We start from the raw sequence: 25,282 nt of genomic DNA, 5'->3' as shown, positions 1-25,282 counted from the left end.
GAAAAGTTCAATATAGAGCATCCACCCAAGTTTGTTTCTCAACGGCAAGTTTACGATACACAGCTCAAGTAATTGTGTACCGGTATTGAAAAATGGTAAAAAAATTAGTTACATTTTGGAGACAAGAGGGAACAATGCTCCAAACGATCGATCTTTATGTCAGATACAATTTGTCTCAATACAAAATTTGTCAATTTTATTGTATGTGCCAAAAAACAGTCACGAGTAAACAATTTTTTTATAATAATGTATAATGAAACGATAACTTAATTTTTTCTTCTTCAAATAGTTTGTTGGTTAAAAATTCATCATCTCTTAAAATGAATAGGGTTAGATATGTTTTTAGTCTCTTCAAAATCATGAGTTTTTAAGTTTAGTCTCTATCAAATTTTAATGGTAATTTTAGTCCTCCAAAATATTGTAGTTTATAAAAATAGTCCCTATATTAATTTTTTTTACAATAAATGGATATTTTTAGTCCTCCAAAATAGTCAATATAAAATGCAAATAGGGACTAAAAGTGAATAAATTTTTGTAAAGACAATTTAACAAATCTCATTATTTTCTTTTTGTTTGATGAAAAAACAATTGTTAAAAAGAGAAGGTGAGATGGGGATGAAGTGTGAAAAAGTCCAAAATATCATCAATGACTAAAAACGTAATAAAAAAGTAAAACCAATAAAATAAAAAAGGAAAATTTTCAGAATGTCAGAAACCCCACAACACAAGAGTGGCAGGTCTGGCTGCACTGCGTCTGCACCTGCACAGCACTGCTTCCCTCATTTTCCAAATGTAATAAAAAAAGGTCAAAGTGTAAGTGGGGGGTCTGAGGTAAAGTAACAGCTAAAAAGTAAAAGAGTTCAGTAGGAACAGTAATAAAAGCTTCAACCGTAGTACAATCTTCTCACTCAGTCTCAGTCCTCAGATACAGGCCTGGCTTTGGCTTCAGAAACTCACCAACTATTAAATACTGCTTTGGTAGTACACTGCACACTAATACTTAGAGTATCATTTTTTGAATAAAAAAAATAGATATTTTTGTTTTTAAATTGGACTAGTTTGTTTGGTTGTCAAATTTGAACTTTTTTTTTTTTAATCGGCAAATATTATTAAACGTCATCCCCGCAAGACGCAAGGTATGGACGAAACAAGATACAAATGATGCCGCATATAGACGGTACACCATAACCACCTAAAATCACCCCTGGAGATAAACCCACCAAAACACATCACCACCTAAAACATATTCCAAAAAAAAAACAAGCACTGTAAACATAGTATCCTCCACCGCCCATCGTCACTACTCACCCACAAAGAACACCCTCAAAATAAACTCCCAGACCCCAACACCTAAGCTGAAGTACTTAAAAATCATTAAGCTCTAATGATAACTAATGTGAATTCGAATCTTATGTGATCGTCAATTACACGCATTCATGCAGTTAACATATTAGTGATTATTTGATCTGATCTAACGACCATCAATATACTTATTATATAAATTTGTGAAATTTGATATAATCTAAGTTCAACTTAACGTTGGCTTTTGAAAGTATTTTTACTTCTGTGATGTCTAAGATAGTATCATTCGACAAAAATAAGATAAAGTTGTTATGTATATATATTCAAAACTAGACTCATCTTTAAATACTTGATTCTTTTGCTCTAGTCGAAGCGATTTTAATTAATCTCATCTCACTCGTAAAAACTAAAAGTAACATGAACTTCTACTTTTCTAAGGCATTGTGAATCGAAATTCTCAATAGAACTTGCACAACGTTTTAATAGGAAAATGATAGTGATTAGTTTATCTAAAGAAAGATATTTTGCTATCCACAAACATATAATAAATAATCTATCTTATAATACTCCTTCAACGTCTCAACTCATATAACTTAGGTAAATTTTTTAGAAAGGAACTTGTCTGATATAACTATTTCCCTTTATGGAAAATGATAGTATTAGTTTTTCTAAGGAAATATAATTTGTTATCAACAATATATAATCTATCTAATAATACTCTTTCAACATCTCAACTCATGTAACTCATATACACCATCGAGTACAGAATTTGTCTAATATTATACTCCCTCCGTTTCTTTTTATAAGCAAATTTTACTTTTTAAATTCATTCAATTAATGATGTATATGGTTCGGACCATATACATCATTAATTGAATGAATCTAAAAAGTAAAATTTGGAGTAAGTACTTTCCCTTGTTTGTTTATTAAATTGATGACTAGTTTATGGATTTCCGTAGAGATGTCAGACAGACAAGAGAGGTGGCAGTGAGACAGGTTATCTGCAAAAGCAGCAGTAAGCAACAACAACAACAGAACCATTAGTTTTATTTTATCCATCTTACACACAAGAACAAGATTCTGTAACCTAACCTAATGGTTCCACTTCCTTCCTCTAACAAAAAATAAATAAATTAATATACCTACTCTTTCTCTCTAGTACTAGTACTTCTTTATATACTCCACCAAACACCTATTCTATTCTGTTATTACTACTCTCAAGAACAAGTTACTCTTCTCTTCTCTTCTCCTCTTGTGCTTGATAATAATAATAATGATGAACAAGAACAAGTTTCCTTTTACTCCATCACAATGGCAAGAACTTGAACATCAAGCTCTTATTTACAAGTATATGGCTTCTGGTATATCTATTCCACCTGATCTTCTTTTTACCATCAGAAAAAGCTATTTGGACTCTCCTCTTTCTTCAAGACTTTTTCCTACTCAACAACACCAACACTGTAAGTCCTTTCTCTCTATATTCATATGTTTACCGTTAAGAGTTTAAAACATACTTCAAATCTTTATATAGACAATTAATAATAATTTTTTTCTTCTTAATTTTAAAAAAAGAACTCTTCTAAAATGAACAGTTTAATTTAGATTATAAATAAATAAAATTATTAGTAATAATAACTGTTCATAATTTGATTAATAGTTTTTTTAAAGCAAATTTAGAAAGTGGATATTATTATCTATAAAAATGATGTTAATGATCATTTTACAACGATCTTTAAAAAGATTTAAACTTGAGATTAGTATCTCAAACTCGTACCACTGACCTAACACCTTTGATATAATATACATCTTCCTCTGTGTTTGGTTATCCGTTTGCAACACACAAAAATACGTTGGTACATTTTTCGATGCGTTTTTGTCGTGATTTTCAGAAGCTCCAAATACTAGCTTCTTTGCTAACGTGGTCTTTTGTTGTGATTTCCATCAAACACCGTTTTGCAAACGCTGTACGAAACAGACACTTCCTAAAAGATTATGAATGTATAGAGATAATTTAGTTAAAGGAGTGAAATTATTGTCTCTAGTGTCACAATATGAGTCTCTTTGACCAAAGGGTTATTTTGATTTTTTTCAGTTGGATGGAACTATCTGCAAATGGGTTTAGGAAGAAAAATAGATCCAGAGCCAGGTAGATGTAGAAGAACAGATGGAAAGAAATGGAGATGTTCAAAAGAAGCATATCCAGATTCTAAATATTGTGAAAGACACATGCATAGAGGAAAAAACCGTTCAAGAAAGCCTGTGGAAGTTGTAAAAACAACAACAACAACAACAAATACAAATATTAATAATGCTTCATCACTTGGAATTTCATCACTTACCAAAAATAGCCCTGCATCATTAACTAATTCTTCTTCTTTGTCTTTTGAGACTCAACAACATCACCAAAACTATCCTCAAAATTCTTGCTATGGTTCCAATTTGCAACAATCCTTTATGTATCCTCATACAACTTCAAGGTCAACTTTGTCATCTGGTATTGGTTTGTCTTTTGAAGACAATAGTGCTCCCTTGTTTCTTGATAGCAACTCTTGCTCTCAGAATAACACTGATTACAGGTTTGTCTTGAAACCATAGTGTTTGAACTTTGTTTCGGTGTTTTGATAAATAGTCGTTTTTGGAGTAAATAGTCATTTTGGTATTTAAACGTGTATGTCAGTGCCATGTCATTTTTGCAGTGAAGCATAACAAAATTACAAAAACATATGAATATTTTTTTTGTTAGTTAGTTTGTTGGATGTGTCTTTTGAATTACTAACAAAGACAGGCTCGACGATATTTCTGTAATTTCGATACATTAAGAGATTATGATGACATTGTCTTACACATTTCGGTACTAAAATGATTGTTGACTCAAATTTTTTGATAAATATATGACTGCAATATGACTTCAAGTAAATAGTCATTTTGGTTTGTAGATGTGTAACTCGGAAGTTAGTTTGGTAATCGGACGTGTTACGTGTTCTCTGTAAGTCAGTTTGTCTTGAATTTAAAAATATAAGACACGTCCGTTGATTCTTTTTGTAATTTCGATACATTCAAAGAATATAATGGCACCTCACACATTAAGAGATCAAAATGGCTTCTTCAAAAAAAAAAAAAAGAGATCAAAATGGCTATTTACTCACAAGATTATGATTGAGACTATGATCTTTAAATGTTTGTGAATTGTGATTGATTCTCTTTGGTTTCTGTTTTCTTCCTTTGTAAAAAAGGAACAGGTATGTGTATGGACAAAAAGAAGAGGTTGATGAGTATGCATTCTTCAAAGAACCTTCTGGTAGCAGTACTATGAAAAGCTTCTCTGCTTCATCAATGGAACATGATCCTTGGCAACTAACACCACTTACTATGAGTTCTTCCTCATCATCTTCTACTTCTTTGAGACAGAGAAGCTTTTCAGCGTTGTCGAATGATTACTCTTGCTTGCAACTTCAGAGCCTTAGTGAACACTCAAAGCAGCATGAGCAAGATGAACCTCAGAAAACTGTTCATCGCTTCTTTGATGAATGGCCACATAAAGGGAGAGATCAATGGCTTGATTTGGATGATAAATCATCTACCACTCAATTATCGATTTCGATTCCATCCTCTGGTCATGATTTTCCAACTTTCACTTCTAGAAATACCCATGGTAATTGAACTTTCATAGAGATTCATATCCATTCGGCTCAATTTCTTTGATAGTACTGTTCTAGGTTTTAAATCATGTTGCAGTTACATCACGATTCTTGATATTGCACTTACATCGTGAATTCGAACATGGTTAGCCATCATTTATCAGGTGTTCAACTACAAGTTGATTTGAACACCCGAGAATCGTGGCTAGTAAAGTTACCTTGGTGGTTAATGAATTTCAAACCTTGTATATTCATTAATCTTCTACTAGACGATTATCTAATCTATGTTGGCCACTAATAAAATGGTCGCGAAAGTTGTCGACAATTGTTTCTCTAAAACCTTGATATTGTTTTGTAGATGGTTGAGCAAAGTTTTCAATAATGTGTGTCCAAGTACCTGAATCAAAGGGCAATAATGCATCTACAAGGTGGGGTTCAGAAGCTATGGTTTTGTCACAAAAGGAAGCTCCAATGGATTTTTGTGTGTCCATGAGATGTAATGACAATGTGTAGTCTTGTGTGCTAATATATTTTCTATGTTTGGTTCTTACTTCCAAAAATAGTATGAAACTCTATGTGACATCACCTAATCATTTTAATGGTTGGACTAATATTCACTAGCACATATGTTTTCTTGTTTTCCTTTATCCTTTATGTTGTTTCGTTGGAAATATAAAATTGGGTGCAATATGGCCCATTATTTGTGAGTTTGTCACTTCTGGACCATTTATCCACTTAAGTGTATTTCCTTAGTCACCTCTTTTTAATCACTTTACTTTTTTTTTTTTTTTTTAGGAAATCTATTTTTATATAGTGATATAACCAAGTACATATTCATCAGGAACATTTTTAACTTTTTTGTACAATATACATGTTTCTGCACAAATCAAAAGTTTTGTTTAAAAATATGGTATAGTTTAAAAATAAAATACTTTTACCATTATTGGTCTACTCACTCATTTATTCTCTCTTCATTAATGTAAATGTAAACCAGAGCGAGTCCTAAGATTTTTGATACCGTGGTCGAATCAATAAAGTTGTGACTTTTTAATTATTCAAATGTCTTTCTTCTTACATTTTTTTTTTACAAAACATTCATTCATAGATAAGATTCTGTAGAAAAAAAATTATATAAAATTAACCAAAGCGAGTTAAAAAAGACAATATGTATATACTACTAACTATTAGGTAAAAATAATAATTATGGTGTCTCTAATGGAAGGCCGTCCATTTTGTCCATGCTCAGGTAATTCATAAAGACAAAAGTAAATAAATTGAACTTTGAAAATGACAAATCAATAAGAACATGTTTTTCTAATAACATAAAAATGACAATTTCGTCAAATAAATAAATAATTATAATGAGACATTAGTTATCTTACAAAGTACTCCCTCCGTTTCAAAATATAAGCAAAATTCACTTTTTAAGTTCATTCATTTAATGATGTATGTGGTTTATAATATAGACCACATACATCATTAAATGAATGAACCTAAAAAATGAATTTTGCTTATATTTTGAAACGGAGGGAGTAATATTTTTATATGTTTACAAAGTAATATTTTTATACGTTATTCACGTGAACTTAGTTTTGTTGATTGATACATTGCATTATACATACAAGAATAAGGGCTCAAACCTCAGATTCTTCACTTATTCACCTTAAAGGTGAGATTACTTGAAGAAAAGAAAAAAAACTGATACCTTTACCGTAAATTCAACATTTGGTCAATGAATTTCAATTAAAATAGATTTGATTAGGTTAGAATATTAGAATATTTATTTTTGTTGGACTTTATTTATTTCTCAACACAACTCTTGGAGAAGGGTAATGGAAAAATATTATCAATAGACACCCATTATCATTTTATCTTTCGAATTAATAAGTCAAGCTCCTTCCTTAAAAAAACAAAAAAAAAAAAAAATCAAGCTCTTACTAATAAACTGCTTCTTAGATAAAATTTTAGATGAATTGAACATCCGTGGTATTTAATATTACATTATGGTCAGCATTTCCTTGTAAAAGGAGGAAGAATAGTTAGCTCTCCATTAAAAATAAAAAAGCATTTACATGTACTTTTTTTTCCTTCTGAAAATTAACTTTATCCTATTCAAATTTCTACTTGAGCAAGAATTATAAACAAATATATTTTGCTTTAACTTCTAATATAAAAATAGCTTAGCTTTAGCCTGATTTAAATTATCTTTTCATTACATGATAACACAACAATAGTGAAAATTAATGTCATTGCACAATTACATCAATATATTGATAAAAGCAACTGACTTGCACTAACTGTCAACCAAACAGTTTTAGTTTAAATGGCAATCAACTTGATAATCATCGTTCATTACTCATTAGTTCTAAATTTATGAAATAAATAAGGAAATATGAATGGACTAAATATGTTGCTTTACATTATATTGGACAACAAATAAGGCCCCCTCCCAAATCTATGTGAAAAATAGCCTTTTCTAGTATATATACATCATATTGCCACTAAGAAGAATCGCCAAAAACGTGTGCACAATGTTTTCCCTAAAATAAATAATTTCAGATTTACCCTGGAGGATAAAAGTTAAATATTATTTCTCCTCATCACTGCCATCATCTTCATGTCTCTTCTCATCCCTGATTTCTCCATCACTCTCCTCCATATCAACAGACTGTTCTCTTACAGGACTCGTTTGCCTCATTATTGGCTGATCGTCGTCGGATTCTGATAATGCCTGCCTCCGCCTGCTAATGGTTGAGGGAGGTCCAGCCTTGAACAGCAACAATAAGATAATTATTTTAACCAGCCAAAAAAGTGAACCAGCAAATTAAATTATTGGAAGAACCAAAAAGATGGAAATCAAAATTTGTGACAATAATGACAATGAGTATATACTAGTTCAGAACTTCAGTGTTATTGACTTTTATTATCATGATCTACAGAATAAATTGGTAGGACTAACTACCAACTTATTTAAAAATGCAATTCACAGACGCAATGCAAATAAATGTTCTACCAATTAGTCCATCGTGATATGGGAAAAGAATATTCCAACCAGAGGATAGTGTGTGGATAACAGATTATAAAAGTCATAATTCCAATTATACAATAAATTACCGGCTCATCATCAGCATCAGAATCCTCAAGTCCAGCTAATGCGAGAAGACCGTGGGGATTTTCCTCATCATCGTTCATCTGAGTTTGGGGCTCCTCTCTGGAGTTCATGTCAACATCTTCATCCTCCATTTCCTGTTCATCCATCATATCAGCCTCTGTTTCTTCTGTGTCATTGTGTGATTTTGAGTGTTTATCCTTCTTCCTCCTCTTTCCACCTTTTCTTCTCTTTTTCTCAGCAGTCCCACCGTCTTCATCATCGGACCTTTCCCTCCGTTTTGAATGTGTGCTGCTCTTCCATTGTTCCTAGAAATGCAAATAGAAGCTTAGAATTTCCAAAGCACATTAGATTTTTTATATACAAACGTATGACAGGATAATATACATCAGTGGTGCCACCTTTACTACCATCTAGTTACTCGTTAAGGTTACATTCATAAAGAGGACAATCTTTTATATACATATCATTTCACTTAGCACCTATGTAGCTCTGACACTTCGTGTTGAAGGCGTTTTCGAGTGTCCAACACTCGTACGACACCGACACATATGGTTACATTTAACCATAATTTCCATTTTCTCAAATTATTATCAATGTGTTAGGGTCAGTGTCATGACTAGTATTCGTGTCCTGTTGGTGCTTCATATATAACAAATAGGCCAAAAATAACCTTCAAAATTAAAAACTATACAACAGCCAGTAAAACTAGTTACCAGAGGAACCATCGATTTGTTTCTATTTACTTTTTCATCTATTCTTGTGATTCAGAACTAGGCTTATTTTTTAAGATATCACTTTTGTAAAGTAAGATCATTTTCATTAAAAGGAAATATATTCAAAGAGGAGACAAATTGAAAAGTTGTCAACAGTTCTTAAAATTTGGGTTTGGCCTAACCCAATCTTACTAAAGCCGGCTTGTAAGGTGAGGGATGTCTCCCACTTATAAACTCGTTATAAGTTCTACACTGGATGAGATAAGGTCTAGCAACATTTTTATAAGTGGGAGCATTCCTCGCCTTAAAAGCTAGTATCAGATCCTATCCAAATTCTTAGATGGTATCAGAGTCTAACTTAAGCTCACAATCCAGATGCTCAGTCCTGGGCATTAACAGTGTGTTAAGAGTCTCACATTGGGTTTGGTCTAACTTAACCACAAAACCGAATTATAAGGTGAGGGATGTCTCAAACTTATAAACTCATTTTCAAGTCATATCTAATTTAATATGGGAGTATCAACAGCAATATATTAACTCCAAATAACTTTTGTAAGACCACGATGAACTCTTACCTTAACACGCTTAAAATTTTCCTCCTGTTGTTGCACCATTTTCAATTCGTCCTCATGCTTTCTTCTGTCCATCTATTTCAAATCAAAACAAAAGAAATGTATAAGTACAACGCTTTAGATCTCAACCAATGTGATGAAACAGATACTGAGAAATTACGAAAAAACATACCTGAATCTTTCTTTGCTCTTCAGCCTTGCGCCGTGCTTCCTCAGCCAATGCAACCTGACGAGCAAGTTCCTGTCTCTGCCGTATTTGTTGTTCTTCACGTTCAGCTGCTTCAAGATGAACTTTTGCAGCCGAAAGTAAGTGGGTGCAGTATCCAACATGAGTGTCAATCTTCTTCTCATCAAATCCATGAATATGTAGGTTGGAAGCAGCAGACAACTGACTAAATATACGAACAGCATTTTGCAGCCCTGCAACCGTTGCTCTCACCTAACATTTAGAAATCAATATCAGTTAGATATCAATGATCAAACTAGGTCCTGCATTAGATTGGTCTACTATTTATTAAAAATAAAAGGTAAATAGGGAATCACTTGACGATAAACAAATTTAAGACAGAATAACTATCCACAATAAAACAAGCCCTAATAACTTCACAGCTTAATCAATCTAGTTATAAATAGTGAATACTTTGTAATCACATGTAATAACTGTATTTGGCCCATTAATCAGGAATGTTAGGTTTTGAATAGTCTGTATAAACGAATTAGTGTTTGTTCAATTCAAAGATTTGAAATATATCAGAAACATTTTCTACAAATCTCAATGAGAAAACATGGCGGAATGGATAGCTTCAAGACAAATCTCTCCAATCACCTAGCTTTGTTGCTCAAGGGGACACTAGTCTTTTACACAGGTTACAAAGGTCCTTACACAGGTTACAAAACAATTAAATGTAAATTATTATGGTATATTTCAGTACGATAAAGTTTTCCACAATTAAACAAGGCTTATATTTTGGTGCAATTTGTTCCATATTCGTACTTCAAAGAACCCTACTACAATTTTGGGTCAAAATGGAAGTCTTCACATAAAATAGATAATAATTCCATCTATCTATAAGCATTTTTAATCAGATAGTAATAAATGTTGTAAAAATTATTCAAGGGTAAAAAAACAAACTTCATCTGCAGTCCGCTTTGCCTTTTGAAGGGTTGATGCTGAAAACTTTTGCATTGCAACCCCTGCATCAAACCTTAATGTGTAGTTTGAGGGTGCCAAATGGATGGCTCTCTGTAGAGTTTTAATACAGTCTTGCCACTGTTCCGCTTCATAATGGGTACGAGCCAGGTATAGAAGTATTTGTGAGTCCGTGTTATGATAAAACTTCCGCAAGCAATTCTGATACTGCATATTAAGCACGGTCGAAAGCATAAAATTGATGTCATAAATACTTGAGTGGGAACTTAAAGGGATTAGAGGATACAAAATAAATGTAGGACAAACTCACCATTTTAACGGCCAAAGCAAAATTTCCCTGAGCAAAATAAACATGTGCCAGATTTATCCAAACGTCAGGCATCTGGACAAAAACGCTACCACTGGCAGCTTCTTGAACCTGCCATAGAGTAATAAATAGAATTAATTCCAAGATAATAATCCATTCCTTTTATGTCCAACAAATAAAGCTGACAAAACAGAAACCTGTGCAAAGATATCTTTTGAAACATCAAAATGGCCTTTCTCCGCAAAAACAACCGCAGCACCATTGGCAGCATATAAATTAGCAGAATGCTGAATCATAACCTACAAATGTTTGAAAATAAATGGGTCATGTCAAATAATATAATTCTTTTTGTTAGAACAGGGCCTAAATGATGCAGAAAATATTTCAACATAACATATACAATACTTCAGCGAAAAGTAATTAAAGCATAAGCGCTGATAAATTCTATCTTCCTCAAATAGAGAAAAGATACACAATATTAAAAAAATAAAAATCTTTTATTTTGGTCCAGGAAGGAACATCTATCAAAAATAAAATTAAGGGGGGCAAGCAGAGACTTAGGAATGGTATATTTCTAGCCTTAGGCTTAAACAGAGATAATATACAGGCCTGCTTTACTTTTGAGCTGAAATTTAGCTTAACTGTGAATAATGGAGACAACAACTCAACAAGGACTAAACTCTTGACGTGTTATTCCGAAAAGAGCTCAGATCATATCAAGGACCAACCAATGTCATCAATAGCACGCTACAGCAGCAGGTGGCCGCTATTAAAAGTCTGTAGCAGAGCAACTTGCTGTAGTGACTGTAGTGCCCACTACAGCGGCCAAAATTACAGCTGTTTGAGGCTACGAGCCTGCGACTACCGCTTAGAAGAAAAAAAAAAAGCTTGTTACATTGGCCATTTTTTAACTTGAATTTTGAGGTTTGATTACTTAAAGCTTTAGATGCTTAACGCTTTTTATCTTTTGCTTAATACTTGGGACTTTAAATTGTTAATTATGAATATTTCGTGAGTGTTTAGTATTATTTAATTTTCAGCACTTATATATTATTTTAATTATTGAATATCTATAAAAGAAATAGAATAGCAGTCATCCTGCTATCTCACTAGCGTTTTTTAGATCTGCCGCAATGCACTGCTATCAAGGATCAATAGCTATGGGACCTACTCTCCAAGGAGCTTAAACTGCTAGATGTAGAAACTCGACAATGTTAATATCAACCAGATTCTATTTCTATGGATACCAATGCAAAGGTCATCGAATTTCTTCAATCATAACCATAAGTATAGGGATCAAAAGCTTAGAAGAAATCACAAACATGCAAAAGTGGCTCCCATTTGTATAGAAGTAAGAAAGATGAGAAAACATACTCTTGTATAAAGCTCCTTCGCCTTTTCCAAATGAGTAGCTTCTAGCTTTGGATTTCTCTTTTCATTCCTAACTGCAGCAAAGTAGTTCCAGTTTCCCTATTCATATCACAATCAGTGTAACAAAAGAATTACTATAATAACACAATAATGGGGAACACAGTATTTATTTCCCTTTGAAATTCTACAAATTGCTGTGGGAACAGGATGAAGTGAAATGTCCACTGAAGAGTAGACTTACGAGAGAAAGTGTAGCATATGAGTCCTTCCCGTCAGTGGCATCACTCGCTCTCCGGAGAGTTTCTTTTGCCTTCACCCAATCATCATTTTTCAACTCCAACTCACCCAGCATAGATAATGCATTTGGACACTTGTCATTCACCTTCAGGGCATCATTAACCTAAAAGAAGAAAATTAAATAGTTTAATTATAAAATTTATGAAGAAAGGACTGCCAGCAACACACTCTCTAACACACACTTCCCAACACACTATGTTCTGTTGTTAATTAAAATCCAACAGGTCCCACTTAATTACGTGGGGCCCATATATATTTGATGAGACTCACATGATTTTCAACCAATAAGAGGGCCAGAATGCGTTGTTAGCATTTCTATTATAAATAAAACTTCAATAACTTGGATTTCTAGAGAGAAACCCTACTGGCACATTATTTGATAGCGCTGAAATATTTACAAATCGAACACAAATCCCTAAATCTAGGAATTGATATATTTATATTTTCTCATTCTAGTAGGATTGCTTTCCTATTTACATGGGATATGAGATCACAGCAATATTAGCAGACCATATAAAAAATATCTACAATAATAAAGGAAAACAGGGAGCTCAAGAGGATAGTAGTACCAATTCAATGCTTAATAGAATGTTGTTCCGAGCCTTTGCAATAGCCGCTAGCCTCAGATATGCATCAATGTAGTCTGGATACTGGATAATACAAGAAAAAAGTAATAATAAATAAGCCAGTCATAAACCACATCCTATGTACTAAAATATACAGGCTTCATGAAATAAATTGAAGTATCACACAGTGGAACTTTTTCACAATAGAGGTACTCTAATCGAATAAAACTATGCAGAGGAACATCATTATGTAAAGCAATAATATAGCCACAAAGGTACACCAGCCTTCAGATTGAAAGGAAGAAGTATTGAAAGTGTTATGCACAAGGCAAGGTCACTGAAAGCTTTCAATTTCAACAACCCTTGCCATATTAAAATTATTAAATGACAATTGATTGCTTCATTATACATTTGACACTTGAATAACTTTTCAAACATCAGAGTACTAGTAATAATAACATTAGCAGGTAAAACATATAGGACGATTGGTTTTGTGAAGTTACAAATATATCATAACTAAGACCGTAGAAGACATGCACAGGTTATCCTTTGCGCATATTACTCTTATACACACTCTGTGTTGAGATTTCCCAACTTCCTAATTACCTTGTTTCCCTGTTTCTTAATTGCTTTATTTCACCATTTCTTCGTATACACTTATCTTATTGATTGAATATATTGGACTAAATTTTGAAAGGATACTTGGTGTAAATAGTTTATCTATACCCCAAAAAACAAGCATTAATTTATGTAATTGTGAAAATCTGAATTAATTCAAGGGCTGAGAATTAAACTTTCTAGCACTTCACAAATAAATTATCAAGTCATACCTTGAACAAGATTAGGCGATATAATACACTTGCAGTTCCAGATTCATTTAATTGCTCAAGTAATCTGGCCAGGTTAAAGAGTACTGTGACTTTATCCCATGGTACTTCAACATGGTGACCGTTACTTTCAAGGTCGTGAAATAGTTGCATGTCCTTGAATTGAAGTGTAGAAGTAGCAGCATCAATGGAAGTTTTATTTGCCTCGCTAAAGAAAGAAAGCCAAATTCCATCACCAAGAGCTTCCTTAAAAGTTTGTTTAGCAAGCTGAAAAATAGAAGAAATCAGTGGTAAGTGTGCTGAAAAAGGGGCCATGGCATAACCAATGCTGCATGTGAAATAGCAGTACAAACCTCAAATTCTCCCCTTTCAAACTGAAGGACACCAATATTATTGAGTAATTCAATTGGTACTTCCTCACCTCCCTTCTTAAAAAGAGTACGAGCCTGTACCAGATTTGCAAAATGCAGATTACAACAAAGATTCTGGAACTTCAACATTGAAGAGTTTTCTTAAATTTTTTAGGATAACATTTGCTAACCACAAAGGAACAGCAGATGGTAAGTTCTTAGCCCCTTACAGTTTTGAATGCATCCAGTGCAGCTCCTGTGTCGGACAAAATTAACAATTCTCCCAATTCAAGAAATGCCTGTAATATTGGTTACATCATAAACAAGTTTTAGAGACATGAAAAGATTTCGATCAATTAATAATTAATTAAAAAGATAAGAGTTAAAACGAAGAATCATGTCAGAAAAGAGGGGATAGCAAAAACATTATAACAAGCAACAATCAAGCCTTACACCACTAAGTGGGGTTGGTTGCATGGATCAAACGTCACCATAATGTTCTATTATGTATCATATTTCTATCCAGCTCATTAATCTCTACATCTTTCTGAATAGTTTCACTTATAAATCTCCCTTTGCCTCTAGTGATTTGACTACAAAATCTATAGATCTTCTCTCTACATGCCCAAACCACCTAAGTTAAGTTTTCACCATCTTTTCTACAAGAGGTGCTACCCCCAACTCTCTCCAATGTTATCATTTCTAAACATATCCCGTCTAGCCTTACCACACATCCAACACAACATCCTCATCTCTGTTACGCTTAATTTATTCTCGCAAAAACGTTAATGACATTAAAAAACTTCACCAAACACCAAGACAAAAAAAAAAAAAAAAACTGTAGTACTTGATAAAATCCAATTCAACAAGGTTTTGCTAATAGTAATGTATACAAGATAAATACAGAAAAAATTAATGGACCTTCAACTTGATTGTACTTTTAGAACCCTCAACTGAATTGATGTGCGATTTTGGTCCTTCAATAAATTTTTGAGCGGATTTAGCCCCTCAACTTTTCAATTGTAACTATTCACTTTCCATTTTTTAAAAACTATCAAATTCTCATAATCAATTCAAAATCATAACAAATTGAATCATTTAAATTGTTTTATGCATCATTTTCTACTCAAAAACCCACAAATTAAACAAAGTTTACTCAATAAAAAAAATTATCTTCTTGAAATCCTCATTTCTTACAAAATCCACAAATTTTTGTCGAAGTTCCACTAAATTTCAAACTTCTAAGATTCAAAAATAATTTTACATCTCAAATCCATGACAAACTCCCAAATCTTTTGAAAGAAAAAGTAGTGGCACAAAGGAAACTCCAAAAATGTAATTAAGCCTAATTTTATGTTCTTTAATAATAAATGTTTCTTGTTAGCTTTTCTTGAGATAAGCTATCCCAAAATAATAAATATTTATTCTCAAATATCAATCTCCATATTTTCAAGGAAAAAACATTAAATATCAATTTTCATTTACAATAACAAAGGCATAAATGACAACCTGGAAACCTAACATTTGCATAAATCTCTGTATTCTCATTGCTCCCTTTCACCTGTTCCCCCCTTTTATTCCCTATTTAATAGATTCTTGCTATAATGGGCCTATCAGTATAACACTTGGGACACTAGCAGGATTTAAATTATATATTTGAAGAGAAAGATGTTCAAAAATTATATCAGAAGCATCACCTGGGCATCACGGGGATCAATTTTTGTAGCTTTCCTAATGAATTCATGGCCCTTGTCGGTTTGACCAAGCTGAACATATATGTATGCAAGTGCCTGTACGAAAAATCAAAAACACAAATATAAGGGAGAAGGGAGAAATAACATCCTGTGCCATATATAAAGTAAAGATAATCCAGTTATTCTGACAACCTTTTGCTTCATAATTTGGACCGTTACTATTAATATTTTTAACTAAGACAGATACTATAACAAATCTACAAATTGTATGTACATATTATAAAACCAAAATTCATAATTGTCATTCCTGGGTAGAGGCATGGAGCAGTCAACCCAAAACTGCTATATTAGGATGATTCTTAAGTCTATAGAGACAATGTAGAAGTCCAAAACTAGGAATTAGCCAAAAATCCAAGACATTAATCAAAAGTCAGTGCCTAAGTTACACATGTGCCAAGGGTGACCGATGAAAAGGCAGACGAAAGACACAAACCTATATGAGAACTCGGACGATTTGCACGAGAACTGGGATCCATGTTTGACCATAAGACTGAACGAAACATAGTAAGGAGCAACTGGTGTTTATATGAGTCAAAATTCAAACAAGGGTTTTGAACCATATATGCCATGGTGAGAGAGCAAAAATATCCTGAAGAAAATGATCAAACAACACAAAAGTGGATTGGAAAGAGGGGGTTGATCTCTTATTCAATATCACAGCTGGCGCAAAGCAAAAACACATTCTTGTAGCAGGCTCTGGACAGAAAGTGATGCTGCAATAGCAGCACTATCATGTATTATTGACAGCTGCCTAAATTTGAATTTTAGTTAAAAAAAAATTGGAAGTTTTAGACACATATTCTTCGTAAAAGGCATATTCTGGGAAGGGATGATTAACATCTAAAATAGTTAAATATTTCCAAAGTGTGATTAATGAAAAGGCATTAAGTCCTACGCCAACAATAACTTACCGAAGAATTTTTTTTTTGTGATTTTCCCAAACAAATTAGAGGATAATGTTATATTGAGCCTTTTTGGAATAAACATATATAGATAGTCATGAAATTTGCAGTGATTGTTCTATACATTTTATGGAATCTAAACCAATTTCTCCAAACAAAATGACATTCGATCAAATGATATTTTTCAATCATGCGCCTTAAATTACATCACACTGAAAAGGAAGTTATATAAAAAGGGTGAAAGATATTATCCTTCAATTTTAGCACTCACTTTCAATGTCTCGCAATTATCTGGGTACACCTCCAAAACCTTTTCAAAGTTTGAGAGTGCACTTCTAAAATCTCCCAACTTAATCTGTACTTGTCCCAAACCTGGAAACAGCATTAAAAAGTTAAGACAGTGAAACATGCACAAGTTTTCCATTCCCTATGAAAATGTCACTATTAATATCATCCTATAGCAAAAGTTATAGCAACTTGTACAATCATGATCAATGCTGTCAAACTCAAGATCCAACCTAGGATATATGTTGTGAGATGTAAAATTAACTTAGAAGTACAAAAAGGATAACAAAAGCGGCGGGAGAGAGGGGGGAAGAGGTGAATCTATCTCTCACTTCTTATTTTTAATTATTTTGTTGAGGAGGGAACTATTGCCCTAACTATGTTTTTATTTCTCTCTACCACTAGAAGAGGTGCATCGCAGTTGCAGTGGGAGAATGGGTCACAGCAGGATTTACAAATGAGGTTAGGGTTGCAAGAAATTCTAAAACAAAAGTATTTTGTTTTCTTCTAAATCGGGTCACCCTTTAAAACCCAGCCCGAAAAACTTCATAAAAATTGCAAGGAACGGGGAAGCATTCCATCCCAGTTTTCCTCGCAAACCACGGGGTCCTTTCGAACATTTGATCCCGTTAATAGTGCAGCACGGAACTAGGGGAGAGGATTGTAGAATCGTACAACTCTACGAGTTGCATCGCAATCCTGAGTCCTGACAAGTGACAACAATGATCGTGATACATTTTCATATTACTGAAACACACCAACAGAACTAATAAAATCACAATACTAAAAGATAATTGTATGTCTTAAGAACAACTGCTAAAATTGTGGCAACGAAGTCTGTTACATCTCCTAATCACAGAAGCTATAAGACGTTTAAAGCATTATTAGTTCTATAGCTAATAAAATTTGAAATTTGCAGGCATATCACAGTTATAGACACAATGAAGAATTTAAAATTAGATCAGCAACTGACCATAATAAGGAAACACAAATTCATGGGGCTTGCTAATTTCCTTGACAGATGCCATGTAATACACCCCAGCTTTATCATAGTCCCCCTGTGGTGAAGAAAAACATGAGTACCATCAGCAATGATAAAGCCAAAGGTTAGATATTCCCAACCTTCCTAAAAAGTGAAGATTTACAAAAGCCAAAGGTTTACAAACATTTTCATGGTACCAACAGTTAATTAAAAAATGGTGATTTATAAACATTTTCAGAAAAATCCTTAAAACACTAGAATGTTAAGAGGATAATAGCACACACAAAAAAGCATGAAAACGTAAGTTAAATGTTTCTTCCAAAATATATATGCATCTTAAACAAGTTCATTGAAGTCAACGTATATAAATACATAAAATATGAGAGCTCCGTCATCAATAAGGATGACCATAACTAAATACATCAAATTGACCAACACAATGGAAAACATCTGACCAGAAGGCAATTAACATTGCATGGATAGATCATCATAATACTGACACAACTATTTCACAAGAGAGCATAAAAGAAGTTGGAAAAGAGAAGCATAAAAGAAGTTGGAAAAGAAAAGCATAAAAGAAGTTGGAAAAAGCAGGTGGAAAATGGACATTGTTAAATATCTACAACAGAAACATAAACTTTTTTGTGAAAGCCATGTGAGAAACATGGCAGACCAGAGAGTCACTTCACCATGTAACTTAAACATCATTCTCCTTCAACTTCTAACAAAGTCAAATCAACCATACACGGCCAAATTTCAAAATGAGTGTAAGAGGTGGGGAAGAGAAGCTTCTGACCTTGCTATGGTAAGAGCGTGCTAAATTGTAATAAGAATGAGACTTTGTTGGACCATGATTGGTAACAGCTAATGCAGTTTCAGTCAGTTGCTCTACCAAAAAATGTTGACCAGTGAAGAAGAAATGATTTGCAAGATAATTGAGAGCCATTGCACAGTACGGGTATAGCTCAAATGCCCTATGCATTTTTACCATTCCTTTCCTAATTCCAACAGCTGAAAGATGGTATAAAGTATAAATATTAGTCCACGAAATTAGAATCTAATACACACACACACACACACACACACACACGTATGAGGTGCACCAGAACAGGATAGAGGAAGAAAAGTCGAACCTTCGTTAGAGCGCAAGTCCATGATTGCAAGTGCAACAAGAGCCTCGACATTTTCTGGATCAAGCTGAAAAGAATAAATCATGAAGCATATATACATCAGTGCCACAAAATAAGCTAAATGGTTGAACCACTAGACATTAAAAGATTCACTTGCCTGCAAAACACGCTCAAATGCCTGTCGGGCCTTTTCAAATTGACCTAATTTGTAGCGACATAGACCTATTCCAAGTCTCACAGCTGCAGGGCAATTCGGAAACACTTGCAATGCCCTCTTTAGGTTGGCATGTCAAAATAAAATAAAATGAAATAAGAAAAACTAGTATTGAGTAGTGTTTATAGCACATCAGAACTGACGCAATCAAACTAATTTGCTAAGCCATGATGATGACATCAGGTTTTTATAACTTAAATTAACATTCATATCTTGTAAAGAAAAAAGTTGCATGGCTTAAGAAAATTCACAATAAAAATAAGTATCTATCATTGAATTTCATATCTTTCATCTGATCCATAAAGTTATATCATTAGTCTTTCACATGACAACAATCAAAAGAATGATTCCAGCCCGCGTGAAATCTGGCATGCATGTCAATGGCATGAAAGTTACTCATTTCAAGAATGGTTTCAGAGAAACTGAATCCTATAAAAGTTGATGAGTGACCTAATGCTGATTTAATTTAGAAGTGTTGACATTTGATTTTGATATATATATTTATATATATATATATATATATATATATATATATATATATATATATATATATATATATATATATATATATATATATATATATATATATATATATATATATATATATATATATATATGAATTTGGGTTGGGCTCAACCTTACAAAACCAGCTTGTAAGGTGAAGGCTGCCCAAGCTTTATAAACACTACACAAGCCATATCTCTAGGCAATTCAGGACTAAATCCATCCCTTCACACGCAACACAATGAAGGTGTTGGAGACTGCAATGAAGGCAACCCAAATGCCGCAATGAAGGCGGAATTTCGAACAATACACACACACACACACACATATGAATGCATGTAGATGTAGTAGTATGTAGGTAAGTGTGCGCAATACATATATAAAATGTTAGTCATACATCACTTCAATAGCCAAAAAAAGGGGGCTATATTACCAACCTTATACAACTCAAGCGAATCAGAAAATCTTCCACGGTTGAACTCAACACATGCCTGTTGAAACAAAGTTAAAGATTGTGTAAGAAATGTAGAACATATTTGTTACACAGACGACTCAAACTAACTTCAGGTTTTAGTGTTCACATTCTGAAAAACAGATGCACAGTGGATGAAAACGTGTAATTTTCAAAACCTGAGAAAAACAGACATTTGAATTCCTAGATGGTAGTGACCTGTTAATATACAGATAGTTACTTAATAGTGTTTAATGTGCTATAACAAGAACAGAAGAATGCAATCTGAAGTACAACTGACCCTAAAATGAGGACTATTGAGAAAATTACCAGAGAATTATTGATAAATGCTTTTCCAGTTTATTCATGAATGAGAAAATATTTGATAGGAAAACCTTAATTAAACAGGTTATGTTAGGAAGAGAGGAAATGACCTGTAGGCTGGAAGGGCCCAACCAGACCCAAGAGTAGTTTAGTTGATCAAGTCGTCACTAGTAGTTAATGTTAATTATTATATTATATGTACTCAAAACAGTTAAAGGTGGTATTTCAGTTAAGATTGTAGAAGTGAGAGGAAAGTTTGAGTCTCTAATCTCTGTGTCAATTTCATATGTAAATGTTTTTACCCCAGTCAACACTCGCATTGAGCATAGCCTGGGAATTTCCTTCAATAAACAGCAAACTATTGATTTCACAGTAACAGTATAACAAACGGAAAGAGCATTTGAACCCAGCTGCATAAAAGCTGTATTAAGATGGTTTTATGGACTTCTAAGATAGTGGAGAGGATAGGAGTCTTTCCTTATTGACCGCATCTGCCATAGCAGACTGCACCCAGTCGTTCATGTTTTCCTTCTGAAGAAGGCTTTATCTCTGGAACAGCACAAACTAAGCAGTTGCCACTTGGTCTTTCTAAGGAATGGAGGTTCCAGACCCCGAAACAGGATGCCTTGGATTTACGATATAATGCTAAGGGCGAAGCAGAGTTAATTATTAAGTGGCAAGACCTTTCCTGACAGTGAAAAATAGGAGCGAAAGAGAGGACATCATATTGCTCTATTTGATTTCTCTTCACCTCAAAGTAATGCATTCCTAGTTGCAAATCACCCAGATGTATATAATAAAATTGTAACATGTATACAATCTTGAGTTTGGACTTGGTTCAATCAGTAAACTTTTTCATTCAGAAACTGATAGAATGGAGGGAATGCAACTTGTACTCATATCACCTAGGACTAGGAGTTTTAAAATTGCAGATGTTAAATTCCTTCATGTGAATGCAAATACATTTTAACTTATCTACTATTATACCTGGCCTAGAAGAGCAGGAACATTGTCACGATCTCCATCTAACACGATCTTAAATGCAGCAGATGCCTGTTCAACTTCACCCTTTGCTAACAAAAGCTGACCTGTAAGAATTAAATATTTTAATTTTATTAAGTATAATTAGTGCACGTCACATTCTTCTGACAGCAAGGGACAAACACGAGGTTTGGCAATTTAGATACTTGTAACTTATAAGACAATGTCAAAATCAACAAATATAAGCTAATAACTCCCATGCACAGAAACAACCAAATAATTAGCTGGAATTACTTTGCTCATTATGAAAATTCCACTCACAATCGTATTAAAATTTACACATATTCCAGAAAAACAGATGAAAAATTAAGTTCACCTTTTCCAACCCAAGTAGAGGGCTCGTGCATGTCTATCCTTGATGCCTTATTGTAATATTGTGTTGCCAAAATGAAATGCTCCTCCTTTTCTCTTTGTTTTGTCTCTATTTTTCCAAGGTAGCTATAGTAAGCCCCGAGGGCATTTAAGATAGCAATCCTCTCGTATCTAATATCAGCATAATACTCATCAATTTCTGCAAAATAAGTCAAAAAAATGTCAACACCGTTAGATTTATTAAACTAATAGCAACACAAACAGCTTGATAAGCCAAACCCATCAGTTCCGAAGCCGGTGTGTTTAAACAACAAAAGTTAAAAGAATGTGCACCAAAATCTATAAAGAAATTATACCTGGACTAGATCCTTCCTCCAAAATCTGGCGAAACTGATCAACTTTTCCCTGCTTGAAGTACTCCCTCTGCAGCACCATAACAAGTAAATATAAATAATTTTAGAAGCAGGGTCGACAATAGTTATCATCAAAATTCAAAACCAAACAAACAAAAACAAATAAAAGAAAATCTGATAAATGGATATCTCTGTTTAAATAAGGAAAATTATATGTTGAGTATTGTCTTTCTTGCACTTAGCAAGCTGTTCTAGTAAAAAATAAGGTGAAGTTTGGATGAACAGTTATAAGCGTTTATCATATAATTGCTTAAGTATAAGCAATTTCTATAACAAAAGATAAAATAAGATCGAAGACGTTTTCATATAAGCTGTTTTCATAAGCTATCCTGGAGAATTTATGAAAAAAAAGCTGAAATTAGCTTATGGATATGTCATAAGATGTTTTCATAAACTCTTCCAAACAAACTCAAAAGTGTTTATGTAACTAGATAAGCTTAAATAAGCCAATCCAAAAACAGGCCCTATTTGGATAATTGACTCATTTGCAGCTTATAGCATAAGCACTTATCAATATAAACACTAGTGTATAAGCTATTTCTATAGCAAAATAATAAATAAAGTTAAATTGTTATTATAAGCTATAGTTTGTTTCCGTAAGCTATGGAGGATTCATGAAAATAAGCTGAAAATAGTTTATGAACAATGTCATAAATTGTTTTCATAAGTCGTCTCAAGAAGTCTCGCAAAAATGACTACAAAAAGGTCAAGTGGAAAGTAAAAAACCATCAAACAAAAATTGTACAGCATCAAAGGCTTGTTTGATTGACTTATTTGAGCTTACTTACTAACATAAGTTTTGTGAGACGGCTCGAGAGAACTTATGAAAAACAACTTATGACATCATTTATAAGCTGTTTTGAAGTTCTTTTGCTATATAAAAAGCTTATACATAAGTATTTTCATGATAAGCACTTTTTGCTATAAGCTACAAATCCAACTGAAGAAAGCAAAAAACCAATCATATCAATCTTCTAAGTTGAACTTATCATCATAACATCACATTTACACAAAATCACGAATCAAAATAAGTTGCAAGTAGAAAAGATAGAAAGCGATTAACTCACCGCGATAATGAGCCAAAGATCAAGAGGAGCTTGTTCAGCTTTGAGAATATCAAGAATATCAGAAGCATCCCTTGGAAGTTGATCGAGATTAACCCTAACTTCCTCTTCAGAATTCTGAACCGGTATATACACCGACGCCATTGATCGATTCAGTGATAACAATGGTTGAATTGCAACAAACCCTAAAACACTGTGTGGAACCCTAATTTCGAAAGGTTAACGATGAAAGATGAAGAACCCTAATCACACGAGAGAAGAGAACGTGGAGAATAATCAACACCTTCGCGCCTCTCAATGAATGAATGAACTCTTCGAAATAGCTTATTTAAAGATGGTCACTGGATCCCAAAACAACTGGCCTCTTTGTTTCGGACTACTTTACTATTTATTTCTTGAGTCAATATTTATAATTGGATTAAATATATTTTTTTTATCGCCTAAAAAAAATATTGTTAAAGATTTAGATATTTAAATACTTACTTTATTATATTAGTGAACTAATAAGATGATATAAAATACTATTTTAATTTATAATGTTGCAGATAATATATAACACTAAGATTTATCAAATTAAGGAAATCAAGAGAGAATGAAGTAGGATGATATGTTTTGATTTCTCAAAATTGTGTGTTTTTACATGAACCAAAATGTGGTATTTATACTACTAAATTTATCACTATTACATGTGTAACATTATTTGTTTTACTATTCTAATTTGGCATTTACATAGGTACTACCTCCGTCCTGGTATAATTGACCTACTTTGGTTTTTCACACAGATTAAGAAAAGTGTATAAATAAAGGGGAAAGTGGAATATATTGTATTGGAAATGATAAAAGTAGTATTATTTAGTGTTATATTGTATTGGGAATGATGAAAGTTGTATTGAAAATTGAAATGAGTCAGTTATTTTGGGACACTTTTTTTTAGAAAATGGGTCAGTTATTCCAGGACGGAGGGAGTAATAGATAATTGACACTTACTATTGTAAGTTGACATTTTGGATAGATATTTATATTTCAACCTAAATAGTAAAACATATAATTATAGGATAATTTATGTTTTTATGATTTCTTATAACCCCCCCCCCCCCCCCCCCACCCCCCCCCCCCCCCCCCGAAATATCTATCACGGTGCTCCATTGAAGTCTTGTTGAGGATAATTTGATTGGAACATATGTTGTCTCGTTAAAAACCATATTAGGAAAAACTCATTAGGATAAAAACCATAACAAGGGGAAAAGTGTACAACATTATGCTCCCCCTCAACCAAACACATGTTGTTCTTCTTTAAAGATCTTGAAAATGACGCATTCCAATATTTTGTATGTGCTTCTTGAAAACTGATGTAGGGAGTGTCTTTGTGAAGAGGTCTGCCACATTATCACTCGAACGAATATTGAATATCCATTTCTTTGTTTCTTTCAAGTTCTTGTGGAATGAGAAGAACTTAGGGGTGATATGTTTGATTCTATCACTTTTGACGTAACCTTCTTTCATTTGAGTAACATATGTAGCATTGTCTTCATACAAAATTATTGGGTTCTTATCAATTGTTAAACCAGACGCTTCTTGGATATGTCGCAAAAACCGAACTTAACCATCTACACTCTTTGCTTGCTTCATGAAGGGCTATTACTTCGACATGATTTCAAGAAGTTTCTACAAGTGTTTGCTTTTGAGATCTCCATGATATTG

General features: G+C 33.2%; 2 protein-coding genes across 3 annotated transcripts; one reads left to right on the top strand and one right to left on the bottom strand.

Moving 5' to 3' along the window:
- The first annotated feature begins 2,496 nt into the window (after positions 1–2,496).
- On the top strand, positions 2,497–5,565 carry LOC146946002 (growth-regulating factor 1-like). Of its 2 annotated transcripts, none has more exons than XM_085744249.1 (4): positions 2,497–2,762; positions 3,395–3,878; positions 4,542–4,954; positions 5,299–5,565. In XM_085744249.1, the coding sequence occupies exons 1-4, from the start codon at positions 2,576–2,578 to the stop codon at positions 5,304–5,306; spliced, it is 1,092 nt and encodes a 363-aa protein (XP_085600375.1). In that variant the 5' UTR covers positions 2,497–2,575; the 3' UTR covers positions 5,307–5,565. The 2 variants fall into 2 exon arrangements, with proteins under 2 accessions (XP_085600375.1, XP_085600374.1); XM_085744248.1 differs by having other exon boundaries at positions 4,536–4,954.
- Positions 5,566–7,189: 1,624 nt separating this feature from the next.
- On the bottom strand, positions 7,190–23,940 carry ELF8 (binding protein). The gene is made up of 24 exons (XM_085744254.1): positions 23,585–23,940; positions 22,461–22,527; positions 22,109–22,303; positions 21,739–21,839; positions 20,414–20,467; positions 19,416–19,532; positions 19,262–19,325; positions 18,925–19,139; positions 18,120–18,204; positions 17,133–17,233; positions 15,903–15,995; positions 14,436–14,504; positions 14,209–14,301; positions 13,859–14,122; positions 13,032–13,112; positions 12,407–12,565; positions 12,169–12,264; positions 10,992–11,093; positions 10,798–10,905; positions 10,470–10,694; positions 9,510–9,776; positions 9,341–9,412; positions 8,055–8,357; positions 7,190–7,707 (listed from the first exon to the last, which is right to left on the bottom strand). The coding sequence occupies exons 1-24, from the start codon at positions 23,723–23,725 to the stop codon at positions 7,528–7,530; spliced, it is 3,252 nt and encodes a 1,083-aa protein (XP_085600380.1). The 5' UTR covers positions 23,726–23,940; the 3' UTR covers positions 7,190–7,527.
- Between the last annotated feature and the right edge of the window lie 1,342 nt (positions 23,941–25,282).

The sequence above is a fragment of the Medicago sativa genome, chromosome 2 (assembly GCF_051527215.1).
Source record: "Medicago sativa cultivar Bolivia chromosome 2, Bolivia_mono, whole genome shotgun sequence".
In the NCBI taxonomy this organism is placed as follows: Eukaryota; Viridiplantae; Streptophyta; class Magnoliopsida; order Fabales; family Fabaceae; genus Medicago; species Medicago sativa.
This window is presented reverse-complemented; position numbering and strand designations above follow the sequence as displayed.